The 20729-nt window shown below is 39.8% G+C and overlaps 1 protein-coding gene across 2 annotated transcripts in view; it reads left to right on the top strand.

Annotated features, from left to right (window-relative positions):
- Positions 1 to 9768: 9768 nt before the first annotated feature.
- Positions 9769 to 20729, top strand: part of PTPRK (protein tyrosine phosphatase receptor type K) — a 569144-nt gene continuing 558183 nt past the window's right edge. For both annotated transcript variants that reach the window (XM_082669093.1, XM_082669092.1), the window contains exon 1: positions 9769 to 10152. In XM_082669093.1, the coding sequence (XP_082525219.1) occupies positions 10056 to 10152 (97 nt within the window). In that variant the 5' untranslated portion in view covers positions 9769 to 10055. The remainder of the gene's footprint in view (positions 10153 to 20729) is intronic.

Below are 20729 nucleotides of genomic sequence, written 5' to 3'. Positions count from 1 at the left end.
GTATTAGAAATGAAATAAAGGAAAAAATGAGCTTCAATATCTTGCATCATAATAATAGTTTTAAACTCCAATGGCCATAGGAGTTAAGATTTTCTTACCCTGTTCTTTTGTTCTTAAACCTTCTCTTCAGGGGTTTGTTCTTTCATTATCTCAGAATTCTACATCTTTTCCTGCCAGACTATAAAGCCATTTGACCTTGAAAAGTCTTTTCATTCATCCATCCATCCTTTCATTCATTCCTCAACACCATGCATCCATTCATTCATTCCTCAACTATCATTAATTGAACAACTATGTGACAGTAATTATTTTATGTGTGGAGATACAATGATAAACAATACACAATCCTTGAATTCCACCAAATTAGAGTGACAGCGTATGCACCAATGAAACAAAAATTTGATTTCTGAGGAGGCAATGATCGCTAGAATTAATGACCAACTGATTCAGGTAAAAAAGATTCAAGCAAGTGGTTATGATGACATGGGCTATGGGCCTTGTAGAAAATAGAGGAAATATAGTCTCAGCCCTTTCAATAGGTTATAATCTATAGAAGACAATACAGTGAAAGTTACCACAGGAAATAAACCAAATGTAAATGATGGTTAATCTTCAAGATAACTATTATAAAGGCAATTTCCTAGTTTATGTGTTCCTCTGACTAAAGAATATAGTTATACCAAACCAAAATGTTATTGCTAGCATTTATAGTAAAGGATTTGTAACAGAAGGTTAAGAAATGTATTCATTGCAAATACAGAAACTTACAAATACACTTCTAAAATTTTATAAATTTTCTATCACAAATGAACCTTTGTATGGTATTTCAATATATTTTTACCATTCAAAATTAGCGGGCGTTTTTAATTTGGAGGAAAGTTTATTTTATTTTTTTTCCAGTTTTATTGAATATGTTGACATACAGACTGTATAAATTTAAGGTGTACAGTATAATGATTTGAGTTACATACATCATATGATGACCACAATAAGTTTATTGAACATCCATCATCTCATATAGATACAAATAAAAGAAAAAGAAAAAATATTTTTTCCTTGTGATGAGAACTCAGGATTTACTCTCTTAATAACTTTCATATATAACATACAGCAGTGTTAATTATATTAATAACGTTGTACATTACATCCCTAGTACTTATTTATCTTATATTTGGAAGTTTGTACCTTTTGACCACCTTTATCCAATGCCCTGTGCCCCTCCTCTGGCAATCACAAATCTGATCTTTTTTTTTTTTTTTTTTTACGCGGGCCTCTCACTGTTGTGGCCTCTCCCGTTGCGGAGCACAGACTGCGGACGCGCAGGCTTAGCGGCCATGGCTCACGGGCCCAGCCGCTCCGCGGCATGTGGGATCTTCCCGGACCGGGGCACGAACCCGTGTCTCCTGCATCAGACTCTCAACCACTGCGCCACCAGGGAAGCCCAAATCTGATCTTTTTTTTCTGAGTTTGTTTGTTTTGAAGTATAACTAACACTATGTTAGTTCCTTTTGCACAATGTAGTGTGATTTGATATTTCTATAACATTTCAAAATGATCACCACAATAATTCTAGTTACCATCTGTCACCATACAAAGATATTACATTATTATTGACTATATTTCCCACACTGTACATTTCACCCCATGACTCATTTTGAAGTTTGTACTTCTTAATTTCCCTCACCTATTTCACTCATCCTACACTCCCATCCCCTCTGGCAACCACCTGTCTGTTCACTATAGCTATGAGTCTGTTTCTGTTTTGTTGTTTGTTCATTAGTTTTGTTTTTTAGATTTCATTGTACATATAAGTGAAATCATATAGTATTTGTCTTTGTCTGACTTATTTCATTTAGCATAATGTCCTCTAGGTCTATCTAGGTCTAATCCATTTGTTGTCACAAATGACAAGGTTTCATTCTTTTTATGGCTGAGTAATATTCCATTTGTGTATATATATATATATATATATATATATATATATATATATATCACATCTTCTTTATTCAGTTCAACTATTGATGTCCACTTACGTGCTTCCATATCTTGGTTATTGTAAATAATGCTACAATGAGCATAAGGGTGCATATATCTTTTCTAATTAGAGTTTTTGTTTTCTTTGGAAAAATACCCTGGAGTGGAATTGCTGGATATATGGTAGTTCTATTTTTAATTTTTTGGAGGAAACTCCATACTATTTTCTATAGTGGCTGCACCAATTTATGTCCCCACTAACATTATACAAGGGTTCCCATTTCTTCACATCCTCATTGACATTTATTATTTCTTGTCTTTTTGATAATAGCCATTCTGACAGGTGTGAGGAGATAACTCATTGTGGTCAAAGTGAGTGTTTTTTTGTTTGTTTGTTTGTTTGTTTTTGCGGTACACGAGCCTCTGGCTGTTGTGGCCTCTCCCGCTGTGGAGCACAGGCTCCGGATGCGCAGGCTCAGCGGCCATGGCTCACGGGCCCAGCCACTCCGCGGCACATGGGATCCTCCCGGACCGGGGCACGAACCCGTGTCCCCTGCATCAGCAGGCGGACCCCCAACCACTGCGCCACCAGGGAAGCCCAAAGTGAGTGTTTTGAAATGGTATATTTCTTAACACTGCAGACTGTAGAGTCAGAGTGCCTGGATTTGTGCTTTAGCTCACCACTTAAGCAAATTGCTTAATCTACTTGAGCACCAGTTTTCTTATTTTTCATTTGAGCTTGTAAAGTGGGTATAATAACTTTAAGGATCAAATGAGATAACCCATGTGTATTAAACTTCCTATTGATGCTGTAACAAATTATTACAAACTTAGTAGCTAAAAATTATACAAATTTATTATCTTAGAGTTCTGGAAGTCGGAGAAGTGGATTTCAGTGACTAAAATGAAGGTGTTAGTAGGGCTGCATTCCACATGGAGGCTCTAGAGGAGAATCTATTCACTTGACTTTCCCAGCTTCTAAAAGCCACCTGCATTCCTTGGCTCCTGGCCCCCTTCTCCGTCTTGAAAGCTAGCAGTGTAGCATTATCTCTCTCGTCTCTTATCTCTGCTTCCATCCTTCCATTTTTTTTCTCCCTTATTCTATTGCTTCTCTCTTATAAGGATCCTGTGGATTACATTGGGCCCATCCAGATATTCCAAGATAATATTGCCATCTCAAGATCCTTAACTTAATCACAGCTGTAAAGTCTCATTTGCCATGTAAAGGAGTATATTCACATATTCACAGCTTCCAGGTATTTTGGGGGGAGGGTGGGAGCTTGTCATTATTCTGCCTACCACCCACATAAAGTGTTTTTTTTTAATTAGCTAATATTATTATTTCCATGTACATTCCCATTGACCACCAAGCTTCTCTAAAGTTTATAAAAATTAGTTAACTGACCATTTTACATTATGCAGAAACTGAAACAAAACTAGGTTTTAATCAACTCAGCCTCTGATTCTTTTCCCAGACTATTGTAGTCTGTCATCCTTTGACTTTCTGCTGAGATCAGTGGACCATTAGCTTATATCAGCTGTAGTTGTCAACAAGTGAAGAGCTAATTGACTATTTCATTATGGCCCCAAAGAAATTACATGTGATTTTAATACTCCACTGTGCTTGTACGGCTATTTCCTAATGAACTCTGAGTTTATTTAGTTTAGGCAGTTGTGAAGCTTTAAAAGCATATAAACGGATGTTACGACATAAAGGTATTTTATATGTCTTCTGACAGAACTTCTCAGGTGATTTAAAACCATTCAACAACGAAATGAGAGCTTACTTCCAGGATAGACAGGTGTTGCAGTCAATGAGCAGCACATTTTGAGAAAACTACTTCACAGAAAGCCTGTTCAAGGAAGTTCAAGCTCAAAAGAGTAGTTTACATCTCATGCCTTTTTTCCCCCCTGCCAGTCACAACTATCACTTTCTTCGAGATATAGCTTAAAACTGGTCATCCCCAAAAGCTTTTCCCTCCTACTGCACTTCATCAGGACCTAATATTTTGCTATCTATTTCTTCACATTTTGAATATATTATATCACACACACACACACACACACACACACACACATGATTTGTTTTCTCTTATTTTTTTTGTCTGTTAATCTCAAATGTAAACTGCTATCCTGTATCTCCCATAGAGTAACTAGCAGCGTGTAGTACACTTAATAAATGCTTGCAAGTGGCAAAATGAGTTCTTTGCTTTGATTAAAGAGGACTTCAGCACTGAAATGTGCCCCTATGTTTGTGTGTAGGTTTTAATGGTTCATTTTCTTGTCTGACTTCCCCTGGTTATAAATGTGGTGGCAGCACCAACAGTGTAGGGAGGATTTTATTGGAGAACATTTAGAGGATTAGAAAAATCTCTAGAGCTTTGGAAGCACCACATTTGTGTTCAGAATTCTATTTCATTCTGTCTCAAGACCAGAATAAGCAAAGAAGAAAGATGGCAAGATCCACAGGGTTCCATATGTGAAGCCAGCCCCCGCCCCTCCGAAGTAAGTGGGAGGAAGGAAGGAACATGATCACTAGAGAATTTCTCATTCAGCTGTATTAATTCTCCTCAGGCTGCAACTTTGCATACAAGCTTTTAACCCTGCAAAATGTATTATTAAATACATGATGTATTTAATTAGTTTTAAGAGTTATCCTCTTTCTTGGGTTTTACTAAAATAAAAAACAAAAAAAAATACCCCAGGATAATTTGTCTATTCAGAACAAAATAATTCAAACAGGATTCAATAGGATGCTGTATAGCTGGTGCCCTTTATGCCTTTTTTCTTATAGTGAGCCAGGGAAAAATATACTTTTTTTGGTGTGGAAATTGCCCACTATTATAAAGGGTTAATAAGATACCATGTAGATATCATATAGTAGATACCATATAGGTACCATATAGTACCCCAGAAAAAGTGATTTATCAAACACATACTAGGGTATCATGAAGACCAAACATTTTTTCCCTCAATCTTTTATTAACATCATTAGACTAGGCTTTTTGAAAATGCGGAGAGACTCTGAAGTCAGAATATACCAGATCTGGAAGTGACTGTCACTGTCCCATCCCTCCACCTCAATCCAATTCACACTTTTATGATTGGCTTCCTTTTTGACCCATGCTTGTTAATTATATCCAGCTGTAGGCAAATTGCTCTTCCAAATTGACAACACTGAGCTCTCAAGCTGCTCACATTTTTTTTTTCCCCTTCCCCGGATAAAACCTTTGGATCATGCATTATCTTGACTAGTGTTTTCTAAACTAATCTTCAGTTATGGATATTTTAAAGGGTTCAAGGGACTCACAAAGTAACTCTGGGTTTGCGTACAGTGTGTTTCTTTCCACTTGATCCAAAATTTCCTAAGAGCATACAGAGAGGAGGATTTCCTTAGAGACATAAGCACATAGCTATCACAATTCCATTTGTTTCTGGATGCTCTGGTGTCAAGATCTCAGTAGTAACTGGCCAGGTTCCAGCACTACTCGTGGGATCAATGGGCTTTGCCCTACAGTCTCCAACGCTCATCCAGAACAATAGCTTTCAAAGGCATAACACTTTTTTTTTTTTTTCTGGAAGTCGGTGTTCTGTTCAAGGGCTTTATTGTCAGAAATTCTCTGCCCCTTCCTTCCTGGAGGACTCTACTGACAACATACATACCCATGCAAGGCTATGACTGTGAGGAAGTGCTTTTAGTTTTCTGTTTGTTTGTTTTTGTTTTTTCTGCTTTCAGAGAGAAAATAGAACCTCATTTCCGTCCACCAGCCTAAGAAGCTCTATCTGATGAATTTGCATTGAGAATTTTGACAACTAATTCAAATGAACGTTTTTAGAGATGAGAATTAGGTACATAAATATTGGGGGAATGGGGGAAAAATGAAATTCAGAATCAGAATATGCAGTTCAGAGTGACAGCTTTGCTATTGACCAGCGTCAAATTTTGGCCAAGTATTTTAATGACTCTAAACTTGAGTTTCCTTATCAGTTAAGTGAAAATTAATAATGCTACCTGCCCTGCCTACTTCGCAGGGTTGGAGCGAGGATAGATTGAGATCATGTGGGTGAAAAGGCATTACAAACTGAAAAGCATAATATAAGCAATCAGTTGTTATTAACAAACTGAGAATATTATCTAATTGCTTATAAATACATGCTGTGGGTACACTCATGGTCTCTCAGTGGGTAAATAAAACCTTGTTTTTGCTGGGTACATGTTTGTACATAATCCTTCAGTGGAACAAGAAAAGAACCTTTACTCAGCAATTAATATCATCTGGGCCCTTTCATATCTATACCTATAACTAAATTTACATCTTTACAAAAATACATATTAAAATATACTATATTTCATTTAGTCCTCTGAAAAATCTGATTGATAAGCCTCAGTTTCATATGAAAGAAACTGAGACACAGAGATGTTAAATGCTGCTTAAAGCAGTACTTCCCAAATTCTGTTCCCTGGAACCCTAATCCTGAGAAATACTTCTCTTTTAAAGAGTTCTATTGTCCAAAACTTTGAGAAACAATGTATTCTTTTCCTCTCTCCAACAGATTCACTTTGCACAATACCATACTGGTAACCATTGAAAAGTTCTGCAGTAAAGAAGCCAGCTGTAGTAAAGGAACCTGTTTAACTTTGCTCAATCTAGAGTTAAAGCTAATTTGATCTGAAGACCCTATTTTCCAATTTTACTTGCTAAATTTTGATAGAACTGGGATTCTACAGAAAACATTTTGTCAAATGTAGATCTAAATTTTTGACGAGTTATTTCTTGGTAAATCTGCAATCAATCAGACTACAAACCTATCTTCTTTAAAAAGATATGCTATAACCACATACCAAAAACGGTAGGAAAATAGGGAAGGGCAGTTATAAAATGTTACTATTCTACATTTACTTCTAATTATATCAATATTATGGTTTATCGGGATTTTTTTTCAGCCTTTTTCTTTTCTTATTTGTAATCATAGTATATGTTGACTTCATCTTCCAATTATTTAAATGTAGTAAAACATGCATAACATAAAAATTACGACTTTAACCATTTTTAAGTATATGGTTCCATGGCATTATGTACTTTTACATTGTTGTGCAACCATCACCACCATCCATCTCCAGAACATTTTCATCTTCCCAAACTGAAGATGTATCTGTATTGTCTTCTGATCTTTTTTTTTTTCCCAACATTTTATCAGAAACATCTTCCCACTTTGCAGCTTACTCTTTTTTTAATACCTTCATTTCTAGTGGCTGTGAGATATTCAATCCAGATAATGCTCATGAATCTGCCTATGGTTGGACTTTTGTATTATTTCCAGTTTTCCCTTTTGTAAGTGATAAATATCTTTGTGTCTATGACACTTCCCATATTTTAGATTATTTCCTTAGAATAGCTAGTAGATTAAAGAATACAAACATTTTAGTGATTTTTTTGAACACATGTTGACAATTTTTTTTGTTATATCAAATTTACTCTTCTATTGTTTAATTGATACATTCATCCATTCTTTCAAATTAACGAAGACCTAGTAAATTCCTAATAATTGCCGAGTACTATGTGAAAGACACATATATTCTCTACTCAAATGATTTCAATATACCATGGCCAGCATTAGGTATTGTGGCCAGCATTAGTGACAACTAAGGACAAAAGTACTGATTTACTTGTCCAAAAGTTTTGTTGCATTGCTTTGATTTTTAGTGAGAAGACATCCTTGCTAGTTTGCTGACTCCATTTGAGGATTTCCTTGTCCCTCTTTGTTTCCCCTCCCCCACTTCTTACTCATATATGTGCTGTTGGACAAATTACTTAATCTCTAACTTTGTTTCCTCATTTGTCAAATGAGAGTAATAACTGTACTGATGTCATAGGATTGTTGTCTTAACTCAAGGAGACTTTGTATATCTTAATGTCTCAACGAGACATTATGTATTTTAAACCAGTGCCTAGCACATTGTAAGCGCTCTAAACATTACTTGTTATTGTTATTACTTCCTGAATGGAGAAAATGAGATGAATATTCTGTCAGTTGACCCAAGGAATGGGCAAGCTAGAACTGTGTGCACTTTGCCCTGGCACTGTATGTCAATTTTTAAACAAGCTTTCTGTGTGTTTAAACAAACAAACCTACCAAGTCATGAACTCTCTGTCAGGAATAGAACAGATTAATTAGTTTATGGATGGGGGAGGAGGGGTGTTTGTTTTTCCTGAGACATATTATTGCTAAGTTTTACAAAGTTCTGCTAAGTCCTTTAAAAGGAAAATATATGTCCTTCAGTTTTTTGTTACCTAGGATTTAGGAATATTCTTCAATCAAAGAAATAGGAACAGTGATGTGCTAACAGTTATAGGTTAATGACTTAAAAAATAATCTACATTGCACCCTAAGGAAGAATGAACTTATTGCTGAATTGAATTGACAAGTGCTGAGCTAGTCAGTGTGCCAATGAGCCAGCTATAAGACTGCCAGTTACGTTTAATCAAGCATCTATTCTTATCAAATTTTTAAAGAACTATTTTCCTTGCTGATTGGTATATATATATATATGTGTGTGTACATATATAATGAGTTCTACCATCAACCTGGTCTTTAATAGTGTATACTTAATCTGAATAAAGGGATATGTGTCCTGGGAAATTGTGTGAATATTATATTAAATTGAATGTCACATTGTCCGTGATTTACAAAAGCTAAAGGTGTCTGAGTAACTGACAGATGTCAATCAAGAGATTCCATTGTTCTAGGAATTGTATATATGACACCAAAATTCTGAATAAAAATTGTTTATTCTACTGTGACCACATCTATTTTATTCGCTATTTTACAAAAATGAATAAAGTATGCACTATACAGTCTTCACAGAAGCAAGTATTATAAATGTGGCATATGGTGAAACCACTTCAAGCTTCTGAAGAATCAGCAAACTGTAAAATACTTTACTGTCATAATACAGCATTATTTTCCAACGGATGAAATCATTTGTTGCTGTTTTCATTGTCCGTGTAAAGTTCTTTTGTTAAATACTTATGTCTTAAATATCTCTTAGATATTAAAATCAAAACAAAAAGACTTTCCTACTCCAGCATACCCTCGTGAAAGGCAAGGATAAGCCCTGATGCAGTTGTTAGGTTCTTCCGGAGGGAAGTAGAAAGAGGCCGGAAGGTTTCAGAACTACAAGCAAAGTCAGTGAAGCAGAGAGTAAATCCAAATATTCGGCAAATGACAAACCAAAAATGAGACATGCCAGCTGTTCACACTGGGAAGTTACTGAACATTTATTTTGGTTCAAGTTTTATTTTTATATGAAGAAGGAACAATAAGTTTTCTACGGGGGTGGGGTGTCTCATTCCTTATTACACGAATAGGGAACAGAGAGTTTGCGATGCAGGTGGGTGTTCCCTCTGGGAGCTTCTACACTCCCCCTTCTTCCTACCGGCCACCGATACGGTAGGACCTCCGCCTTGGGAACAGAACCCCGGGGCGCCTCTGCTTGGGCGGCGGGGTTTCTCCGCGTTCATCCTCTGGGGTCCGGCCACACTGCTTACCCAACTCTCGCTTTTCAAACTGCGATTCCTGAAACAGGGCAGACAACGGCGCAGGTCCCCTTTCGCGCCCGCTGCCCCAGAGCGGCGGCGGGCGGCTGGGCCAGGGCGGCGAACAAAGGCGGCGCGGAGCGCGGGGCGCGCGGCCGGGGTTGGCGCGCGTCTCTCCGACAGGAGGCGGCGGCGGCGGCGGCGCCGCGCCCGAGCCTGCATTCCTCAGAAGCGCCCGGAGCCCGCGGGGCGACGTCACCCCCGGCTCCGCCCCCATCCCTCCCAGAGCAAAGTAACTCTTGACTAACAGGAGAGCCTCTGCCGAGCATGGAGAGCTGCTGCCGCGGCCGGCCGGCGACTCGGGCAACGCTGGCGCCCCAGAGGTAGTTTGGCGACCGCGGAGCAGGAAAAAGTGCGGGCGGGAGGCTGTCCACTCCCCGCCCTCACCCCGCTGGGCCCGGCCGACCCCTCAGCTGTGGATTTCGCTGCGATACCCCCTGGCAGCTCTTTGCAGAGCGGCTTGAAACTTCTCCCAAAGTCGACATGGATACAGCGGCGGCGGCGCTGCCTGCTTTTGTGGCGCTCTTGCTCCTCTCCCCTTGGCCTCTCCTGGGGTCGGCCCAAGGCCAGTTCTCCGCAGGTGAGTGGCCGAGGAGGCGTCCGGAGCTCCGACGAATGCCCCCGACCCGGGGCTCTCCAGGGGTGGAGCCGGCTCCTCTCTAGGGCCGGGGGGCAAGGGGGGGAAGCTTTCGCGACCCGGGGTGGGCAGAGGGAGAGATGTCCCCAGACTCCGTGCCGGCTGGGACGCGGGGCACGGGGCTGGGCGCCACGGGGGCAGGTAAGTTTCCTCGTCGCGACCCATTGTTCCCGGTGGAGGATCGCTCCGGGCGCAGGCGGGCAGGGCTGTGCGGCAGTGCGCGAGACAGTGCTTTTCTTGGGAAACTGGGAGCCTCGGCGTCCGGCGCCGGCTGCACCGCGCCGGGGAAGAGAGAAGGAAAAAGTAGTTACGACTCTGGGGATTGCTACTCTCTTGCTCGTAGTGCGGGCTTGTTGCTCTCCGCCGCTAGAGCGTTCCAAAAAAAAATTCCCGGGGAAGCCATTGTCAGAAAGGTGGAGACTTGAAGGGAGTGACCTCGGCGCGCTTTGCCAGGTGCTTTTTGTCCTGGGAATAACCTCTCCTGACTATTGTCTAACTACTTCCCCGTCCCTCCCCCAGTCCTTATCGCCTCCTCCGGCGTGGGGCTGCTCCTGGGTTCGCCCTGTGGGTTAGGGCGCTGCGCGGAGTAGGTTCCGTGTGTGTGTTGGCGGAGCCTGTAAGATGTTTTGAAACATGATTCTAAGGATCCACGCCGAGCAGTCCTGGGCAGCGAGGTCTAGGCGCCGGGTCCGGGAAGCCCGACCCGTGGTGGGGGAGCCCGCTCCTCCGGCAGAGCCACCGCGAAGCCTCCCGGAGCCGGCCTGCGTGATGGGGTCTACAAACGACTGCCGCCCGCCCAGAGAACCCAAGAGGAGGCATCCGGTGCGGTCTCGCCAGTTAGCCCTTTGGGTCCTAGTAAAACCGCTTAGAGAAGTCCGTGAAACCCCATTTCTCCCAGTGCCGTCCTCCGTTCCCTTCCAGTTCTGTGACCCTTCCTGGCGGTTGCTTCTTTCGTTCTCTCCTCTGGGGGCTCTGAAGTTTCACCAGGTGGACGCTGGGGAGCAGGCTCCCGGGCGATTGTTAGCCTCCCGCCAGTCCAGACAACTTTTCTGGCCAGCCCACCCAGCTCTGCTTGGCTGGCGAGCGCATCTGCTTCCTTGGTTCGCGCGGTGCAGATGGAGACGCAGAGGTGGCCGAGGGCTGCTGGACAAGACGGGGGAAGCGACAGCCGCGCTCCTGGCTGAGGCCACAGGACGCGGAGAACGGACGAACTTTGCACTGTCAGTTTCTCTCGTTGTTGTGGCTGCCTGGTTTCCTGGAAGTAAACTCAAATCGTTGTTTTCCGGAGTAATGTTTATTTCCCTTCCGTTCTCTTTCCCCCCTTTAGAACTCTGTAAAAGGAGGTAGATAACAAATTCAGATGGCAGCATGTGCTGTGCACTCAGGCAGGTTATGAAATGCAGCGTGTACAGGAAAAGTTATGTATACAGGTGATGTATACGGAGGACAACAGCTATGTGCAATGAAAGCCTAATTTTAATTCTTTCTGGAGTAAGCATTACTGAAAGCATGTCTGACATATAATGCCCGTTGGTACTGGAAGCGTGCTTGATGTAAGACATTACATGCAGGCAAATTGGAGTGGGTATTGATTTCTGCACAGTGTTTGTCAATGCACGGAGAGCCTACGCTTGAAAAGGCATGTAGTTTGTTAATTGAAAGTTGGAATTCTACCAGTTGTATGATTAAACTTATATGTATTCAAAATTTGCAACTATTAATGTCTCAACAACTGATGGATATATTTTCATCTGTAAAGAAACTTTTTTTCTCTTTTCAAATGTTATTTACCCTTTAATGAGCAAATAAATATTAAATTTCCTCCAGCGGAATGTACAGATGAGCTTTTCTGATCCCTGGAGTTCAGATATCTCTAATGAACAGTTATGTTCTTAGACATGCAGTTCCAAGTAATTTAACTAAATAAACCTGGCTTTTCTTTTTTGACAAAGCAAAACATTCGACTTTATTTTATAGTTAAGTGAAAGAATGTGCAGTCCTAACAAATGCAATTGTGGCAGGACTGTATCTCAAAATTTTGCCATTCAGATTTTGTACATATGCCCAGAAATGAATGTCTTTTATTCCCACAGTTCAGATTGTGGATCTGCCTTTCTCCATAAGCTAAACGTTTGTTTTGTAAAAATTTCCATTTTCTGCTTCGCATAAGTCATTTGTTATTCTTCTGTCATCAGATTTTATGGCAGTCAGATTTGTTGCAAAGACACGGGGTCAGAGATTGGAGGTGTATTCTTTCTTGTTTTTTTTTCTTACATTCTTTAAATGATGAACTTTTATTTCTTTTGAGAAATTTAAATAAAAATGCTTTAAAAGTGTAAAACAAATACATGTTCAGAACTTTAAAGTGTGTTTTAAAATCACACTTATTAGGCCATTTTCCACTTTTAGATATTATTGTGTGCTTCCTAACATGGTGAGCCTCGAAAGCAAAACTTGAAAGACTGCAGGTAGTTGGATCTTTGATATATCATGTACTCATCCAGTCTGCTTTGTTTAAACCACAGTTTAGGAACATTTTCATCATTTTGAATTTTTTCTTAGCTTTTGGGGTTAAGGTGTAAAAATGCTACATGGTGAGCCTCTTGAAAACCTGAACTTCCAGATCTTCTTATAAATCTCAACTTATATTCTTTCAGTTTGATGGCTCACTTAACACCTAAAAAAATGTGTCATATCTGTGTTACATCTGGGGAAATTGAGGCATAGAAGCATAAGGATGTGCTGAAGTTTATTCACTGGGTTGTGTAGTTGCCATCTCTTGATATAATGTGAGAAAGTTTTTTGTATTAGGACTCAGATGACTGACAAAATCAGTCATAGATGAGGTACCTGGAGACTCAGCTTTCTCATCTGTAAAATGGGGATAATAATACCTGTTCTGAACTTTCCTCATGCTTTTTATGAGGATGGTGTGAAATAGTTTAAATGAGCTGGAACTGTATATTGTCAAACATTATGCAGCTATCTGGGGTGTAATCATCATATATTAAAGTAGCTAAGTGCCTTGACTTCAGTCTTTTCTTGCTCCCCTAGTCCTGGTATAAGCACAGACTGTTCAGGAGTGTGTGTGTTTGTGTGTATTTGTGTGTGTGTGTGTCACTCAGCCATTCATTCCTTTTAATTGTTCTTAAACATAAACATCCTAGATTGACCAGACCATAATTTTATCAGCACATTGAGAGAAATTATCCTTTAATTTTTTTTTTTTTACTTACCTTCTGTAAATCCTTACTTGAGCTGAACCTGTGGAAGAGTCACTATTAACATTCATAGTATTCAAACTATAGAAGAAATTTATTTTTAGTCAATTTCTTTAGCTGTCTGTTTAACTATTGGCTGTTCACCCTTTTCATCTCAGTGGGAGAAAAATATGTGGCTTTTTAGATGCAGTCTTATCAGTGACCTAGAGAGGGACTATTGTCTCTCTAGTATGATGTGAGCCTGGAAATGCAACTCCAGATCCTGCCTTGGATATAGTTCCTGGCATGTCACACTGTAAGCGTTTACTTACTTGATCCCTTAGAACCTTGCAACTCATCTAAGCAGTGCCACTTTCCCAGTGTCTCACTCTTTGCTGTCTCTGTATGTGAGTTAAATTTCTCTTATACTTATTATCTCTACTGGGAAGATACATCAGAGAGACAGCTTTTTAAAGGTTTGCCTGTTGGTTTTCTGGTTTTGATTGGCCAGAATCTCTCGATCCCTCAATTCATTAAAACTCCAAGTTCTAAACTATTAATAATATGTAACCAGACATTTCTGGGACTGGTTTTTCTTTCACCAGTCTCCATATAACTGACTCTGTTGATTTTCCTACATTGCAAGATGTCGTTTTGTGTCTGGCCAACCCAGACGGGAAGAGGCAGGTCTGGCTGCTATTTGGGCTTTGGCATGTGTGCTGCTGACAGCTCTTCTCTTTGTATTCATAAATGTGAATTTGAAAAATAAATCAACCCCTCTGCCATTCTGCCCCTCTCCCACACTCCTTCCCACTCCCCTCTAGCAACAACAAAGCCCCACGTGCAGATACACAAAATCACAGCCTTTTTGTTTTCACCAGATATCTTTTGGTGCTGATCATGTTCTTAGAAACTGGAAATATGACTCAACCATTAATCAGAGCAAACGCCAGTCTTCCCACCTAATCTCATATTTTAGGCAGTGATGGTTTACTACACGTTTTTATGGCCTTTATCAAACATTTAATTCATGTGATATGGTCCTATATAGAGAAACTAGGTTGTTGCCTACTAATGCTTTTGAAGTGCTGTGTTCTAGGTCTGCTCAAGATGGTGTTAAAGACAGTGTAAGTCATGCTGAATATGGATCTGCTTCTCTGAGGCATGGAAAATGCTGTCCTCCTCTGCCTTGTGCTCTTCCTATTTCCCCTACTTGCTCTTCACGCAGGGCAGGAAGAGGATTGTTGGAAGACTGAGAGCAGGAAACATCAAGGGAGTTTACAGATTGTTCTTAAAGACAAAACAAAGCACTGGGATCTCGTGTGTGTGTGTGTGTGTGTGTGTGTGTGTGTGTGTGTGTGTGTGTGTGTGTGTGTGTGTGTGTGTGTGTGTGTGTGTGTGTGTGTGTGTGTGATCTTTAATTTTCTAAAGAGGGAAAAAAGCCTATTTTTGATTTGTTTATTGGAATCAGCCTTTGCCTTTGCCCGAACACATTCATTTCTTATTCTGTGGATGTAAAAACTTCCCTCTGTGTATTCCTCTCAGACTTTACCCTTTGATCATATGTGTCTGGTTTGTGTTCCTTTATCAAATGGTGTTTCTTTTTGCCTAAAAACGTTATAATTGCTTTTGAACATGACTTGTTTTTCTTTCATCAAAACTCATGCTGTTTGTCATAGTTCTGAATAATGGTATTTTGTCAATTCATGATATCTTAAATGGGTATTTGATAACAAAGTAAGTACATCAATCAAGCTAATTTTTTATTTCAGTTGAAGGTAGAAATAGACTTGTAAATCCATGAAATAATCTTTTAATGTCACAGAGTATTTGTTTGTGCTTATATATCTCTCAATGGAAGAGAGACTTTGAGTTCCTTTTTTTTTTTTCGGTACGCCGGCCTCTCACTGTTGGCGGCCTCTCCCATTGCGGAGCACAGGCTCCGGACGCGCAGGCTCAGCAGCCATGGCTCATGGGCCCAGCCGCTCCGCGGCATGTGGGATCTTCCCGGACCGGGGCATGAACCTGTGTCCCCTGCATCGGCAGGCAGACTCTCAACCACTGTGCCACCAGGGAAGCCCATGAGTTCCTTTTTGTAAATGGGGTTAGAAAAAATTTGAGTGCCACATTGCCTATTATTTTGAGATAGTGACATACATCTGGGCTTTGGAAAACTTTAAAAGTTATGTTTTAATGTGTGATGTCAATGAGAAGTCTGGAGGTAGATGGTTTACAAACTTCAAATTCCGTCTTAGTGGAAATTGTGTTTTTATGAGAAATGCTCTTAAACATAGTTCCGCATAAAAGGTTTTATTAATTCCATGAAAATTCTGTTGGGAAAGGTATGTTTATTTTCCTGCAGTATTCTTATGGGAATTCTTTTGATTTGTGGTTAGTATTTTAGTAATAAAAACTGAACTTACATAATTAAAAAAGTTTTGTGTGGTTTTGCAGATTGTTGAGCTTCTGGGAAACATTGGGCTTGGGATGTAAGGATCACATCAATCCTGTTGTGGAACATTGCCATTTCCCCACTTAACTCTGGTTGAGTTTTTTGGCATTCTCCTCTGTGTGTTGGTAATCCATAAAAATTACAAGCGGCTTATTTTGTCACTTACAATTGTTTTAGGAGCAAATTAAGTGGTCCTGAATGAAATAATCCATGTTTCCACTTTATACGACTGTAGATAGAGCTCTGTTAATAAAAATGATGAACAGAGCCGTGCTGGCTGAATCCTTTTACAGGTGTCATTCTAGGAATTATTTTCAAAAGAAGAGCTCAGAAACAAATCCAAATAAAATAGTGTCTAGAGTTACTGTTTGCATTTATTTTGTTGAGAAAATTGAAAGATGTAAATATGTGTATTCACACACACACATATCTTAACAATGATAGAACATCATTGTCCAAAGGTTCGAGTGGGAAGGAAACCAAGAATATCTCCAGATGGGATCAAACTCCTATACTTATATTCTAGATAGAGTATTGAAAGTAGAGAATTATTTTGTCAACTTCATAGATGAAGAAACTGAAATGGAAAATTATGAACTATATAGTATATAATATACTGCACTGTACTGTACTTTAAAGGAGAAAATAAGAAACCTAATTCCAATAGATTGGTATCTATTTATATAAACTCTTCCAAATGCAGCCTGTGCCTTAACCAGCTGCTTGTAGGCTGATTCTCCAAACCCAGTCCAGGGCAGCAGCTGATCAGCTACAGAAATTCCCCTAGTCCTTGTTGGACGGTAGGGTGCTAGCAGCTGCTTAAGTGGCAGACTGGCCTCAGCTCCTTGATGTGATTTGACTTAGGTCGTCCAGCAAATTCAAGAGTAGAGAGAGGAAGACTTTCTAATGCCCTCACTGCCCATTTAAAGGCTGATGGCTGATTGCTTCTTGGTCATTGGATTCATCAATGGTAAGATGCCCTAGAATTTTGCTTACTTGAATTATGGTCCATGGACCAGCAGCATCAGCATCACCTGGGAACTTGCGATGATCTTGTGACCACATATCAGAGCCCATCCCAGACCTACTGACTCAGAATCTGCCTTTTAATAAAATCCCCAGGTGATTTGCTTGAACATTTAATTTTTGAGAAACACTGCTCTAGGACAAAGAAAGATCAGCTTGAAAAAATTTGCCACATGCTCTTTACTGTAGAGTTGTAAGAGTACTGTGAAAGGATTAATTACAACATGAAACAGATTTCCCTGGAATTATATTTCTGATCATTATTTACTGAATTATAATTTAACACCCCAGATGCATCAAAACAGCAATACTGTTCAGGTTTTAGAAAAGCATACTCAGACAATTTTGAAAAAAATATTTCATGAGAGAATAAAAATAAGACTAAATACTTTTAGCTGTGAACATATTATATGAGAATATTTAAAGGTAAACATATTATCTGAGGAACCAAACATGATATATGCCAATCATTTTTACTTTGCATATTGACATGTTGATATGGAAAATGATAATTCCCTTTTTTTAACTAGTAACTGCAGTTTCTTGTTTTATATTTCTCTTTCTCTTCGAAGTGTATTTTAAGGATTTGTAATAAGGAGCTCATTTATAGGACAGTCAAATTTAATGAATGGGAGTTAGGTAGAATGCATTAAATATCACTGGTGTTCTTTTTACTATCCTTTGTGCTCATATTTAAGAACAGAGATTCTTGTCAGTTTTCTCCAGAGAAAAATTATGATGTAATAGACAGTGTACACTGTTCATAACAAAACACAATTTTACTTGCATTTTGTAGCTTGCTTTAGCATTCTTTGAGAAAATGAATTTTCCCAGAAGACCTAATTGCCTTCTTATTAATGAGCCTGTAAGTGTGTTTTGTTATCCATTTACTATTCTAAATGTGTCTACTTTTGCTGGCTGTTTGAACAGTGAAGTCTCTGATTAAATCACGATTGCTCTATTTGTTTTTGCCATTCACTAGCGACTCAGAAAATACTGGCATAATGACATGGTTATGGCAGAAATTAATTGAAAACAAGAGATATAAATTAATGTTAACCCATAATGGTTGTATTGTGATATCAGGAGATGGAGTTTGGGGCAGTGCACAGCCGAATTCTCTACATGTTTGATGATATAAGTGAAAGTCTGCTTAACCTGTATTGTTTTAAATACACAAAATATAGTTACTGGATTAATGAATACAAATACAGTGCACAGCAGAATTCTCTACATGTTTGATACTATAAGTGAAAGTCTGCTTAACCTGTATTGTTTTAAATACACAAAATATAGTTACTGGATTCATGAATACAAATCAGTGGCTTCCACATTTACTTGATTTAGACATTAGTGTTCAAAGGTTTAATTGTGGACAGATCAGTGTTAGAGAACTTAGTGATGGAGAGAAACTCTCAAAGGTACTTCCATACATCTTGAAGAACTTTAAAGTCTAAAGTCTTCTAGTTTTACACCAAATTCTTGCTGTTTGTACTAATTCTACTTGTATTCTTGTCAGCAAAAATTAGGTTCATTTATTCCCTCACACATTAGAGGACAGAGCAAAAAGCAGTTGCCCGAACAACAATAGGAACTGCCATTTACTGAGTGCCTACAACCTGCCAGGCCTTATGATCGGTGTTTTATGTAATTTAAAATCCTCACCATAATCCTTTAAGATCAGCATCATTTCCATTTTGCAAACTGTGGCCTAGAGAGGTTAAGTATTAACTTGCCTCAGGTGACAGTGTGAGGGACTAGTAGAGCCAAGATTCATTATTGAATATATACACAGATGTAGCAATAAGACATTTTTTTGGTTACTTAGTGGCAGAAAATGCAGCCTAGACTGGTTGCAACAAAAGGGGAATTTATTGTCTCTCCTAACTGACAGTTCAGGTGGAGCTTTACTTAGGAGTTCACATAATTCCACTGGGATGTAACCTTTCTCTGCCTGCTCAACTTAGCTTTGGTGTGCTCGGTCTTAGACTTCTTGTAGAGGCGAGGTGGTTTCGGCAGCTTCCAGATTCTGGTCCTTTAGGAGAATGTGCACTATGTGCTGGGCACCTGAAAAGGCCCTGCGATTCACTGGCCTTGGATTCGGTGAATCATATCTCCAGCTCCTGAGGGGAAGTAGGCTGATTGGCTTAGTTTACTAGCATTCTGGGTTCAGCCCTAGATCCCCCAACCAGGTCATGTGGACTGATGGGGGCGAGGGGACTGTGGATGAAACTATCAGTTGTCAACAGATAGAGGGATAGGTTCTGGAAAAGCAGCCAAACCACAGTGTGGTTACTTGAGATAGAATTAAATAAGTCGTGAGCAGTGAAAGCAGAGAGGGGTGCACCTGTGTGTGTATTTATAATCCTTCTGAGCGGGGGTGAAAGGAGGTGGTGGGGAAAAGATAGGTGGAGGAGATAGTTCCCTGCTCTGAACCAGTAGGTGGTAACATCAGGAAGACGCGGTGGTCTGAGCCTTAGTCTCTAAGGGGAAGGAGGTGAAGGAGGAAGAGAGGAAGGAGGCCATCAGATTGTAGCAGGTTTGTGTGCATTGCAGATCAGCTGTTCATCATTTAGGGAGTGTTTCTTTTTTGGTCTTTAAGCCCTGCTTTAAAGCATGCATTTTATTATTTTCATGGTTGTATTCTCTTTGCCTCAGTATTGAATAAGTCCAACATTAAAATTTGACAGAATTTTGAGTGTTAAAAGGGACCTTTGAAACAAATGCCTCTTAATTTGCTATAACTTGCCCAAGGTCATATAGCTTGAAAGAACTTGAGGTCAAACTTGAGATTTTGATTTATTTGGTCACTGTTATTAAAACATATGCATTGTTTTTGCTTAGTGGTTATTTATATAGATAATTATTATTTAAGGTTTTAAAAAATTATTTTAGTTTGTACTCTGAAGTTCTAAAACCAGTGTTTCCAAAGGCAAACCTGACTTGACTGGCTTTGATTAGAACAGTGTTCTAAGTATGAGGTGATAATAAGTTGTGTGTCTGTGAATGAAAGAGATCATTTTATTTATTTATTTATTTTTGGCCTCGCCGTGTGACTTGCCGGATCTTAGTTCCCTGACCAGGGATCGAACCCGTGCCCCCTGCAATGGAAGCTCAGAGTCCTAACCACCGGACCACCAGGGAATTCCCAGAAAGAGACCATTTTAGATAATTGCTTGTTTCTTTCAGTTATCCTGCAGGATTTATTTACATATATATGTGCGTGAACAGGTGTTTGCATGTATGCATTTGTTTTTAATAGATGCCAAAGGGTAAGCTACCATGGTAAATGATACTAATTGACACAGAGAAATAAAACCTAGCTAACTCTTCACTTTGGAAACAAATTTTGAAAAACGCAGGAGGTGAAGGTGAACTTGTTTATAGTTTTGATCTTCTCACCTCTTGCTGCCTGACTTTATAATGCATATCTGAAAACATGGGATGTTGGACAGAGTTGCTGTGAGGAGGTACTGAATAATGAATGAAGTGTAGAGAAGTAGCAGCTGTTTGCCTAGCCTCCCCCTCTCACGGTGAGAGATTTATCTCCCGGGCCTGAGTTAGATAGGCGGCCTGCCGCTGGCTGTGCCTGAGGATCAGGCGCCCAAATGTGGCTGTGCCAGTTTAGACTAGAGTGTCCTCCCTTCTCTGGCCAGAGCAGCTGGCCTGGCGCTTAGGGGTGAAGGCAGTGGTTAGGGAGGAAGGTTGTTGACTGCTGTTTGTTCAGCATGCTTCCTTCTGTCACTGGAGGTTTGCTTTCACACACCTTTGTTATCTTAAAGAACTTAATGAATTATTATTTTCTTCTCTGTGTGTTGCCTGTTTTCTCTATGACTCTTTTT

Source organism: Grampus griseus, assembly GCF_964374135.1.
Source record: "Grampus griseus genome assembly, chromosome: 13".
In the NCBI taxonomy this organism is placed as follows: Eukaryota; Metazoa; Chordata; class Mammalia; order Artiodactyla; family Delphinidae; genus Grampus; species Grampus griseus.
This window is presented reverse-complemented; position numbering and strand designations above follow the sequence as displayed.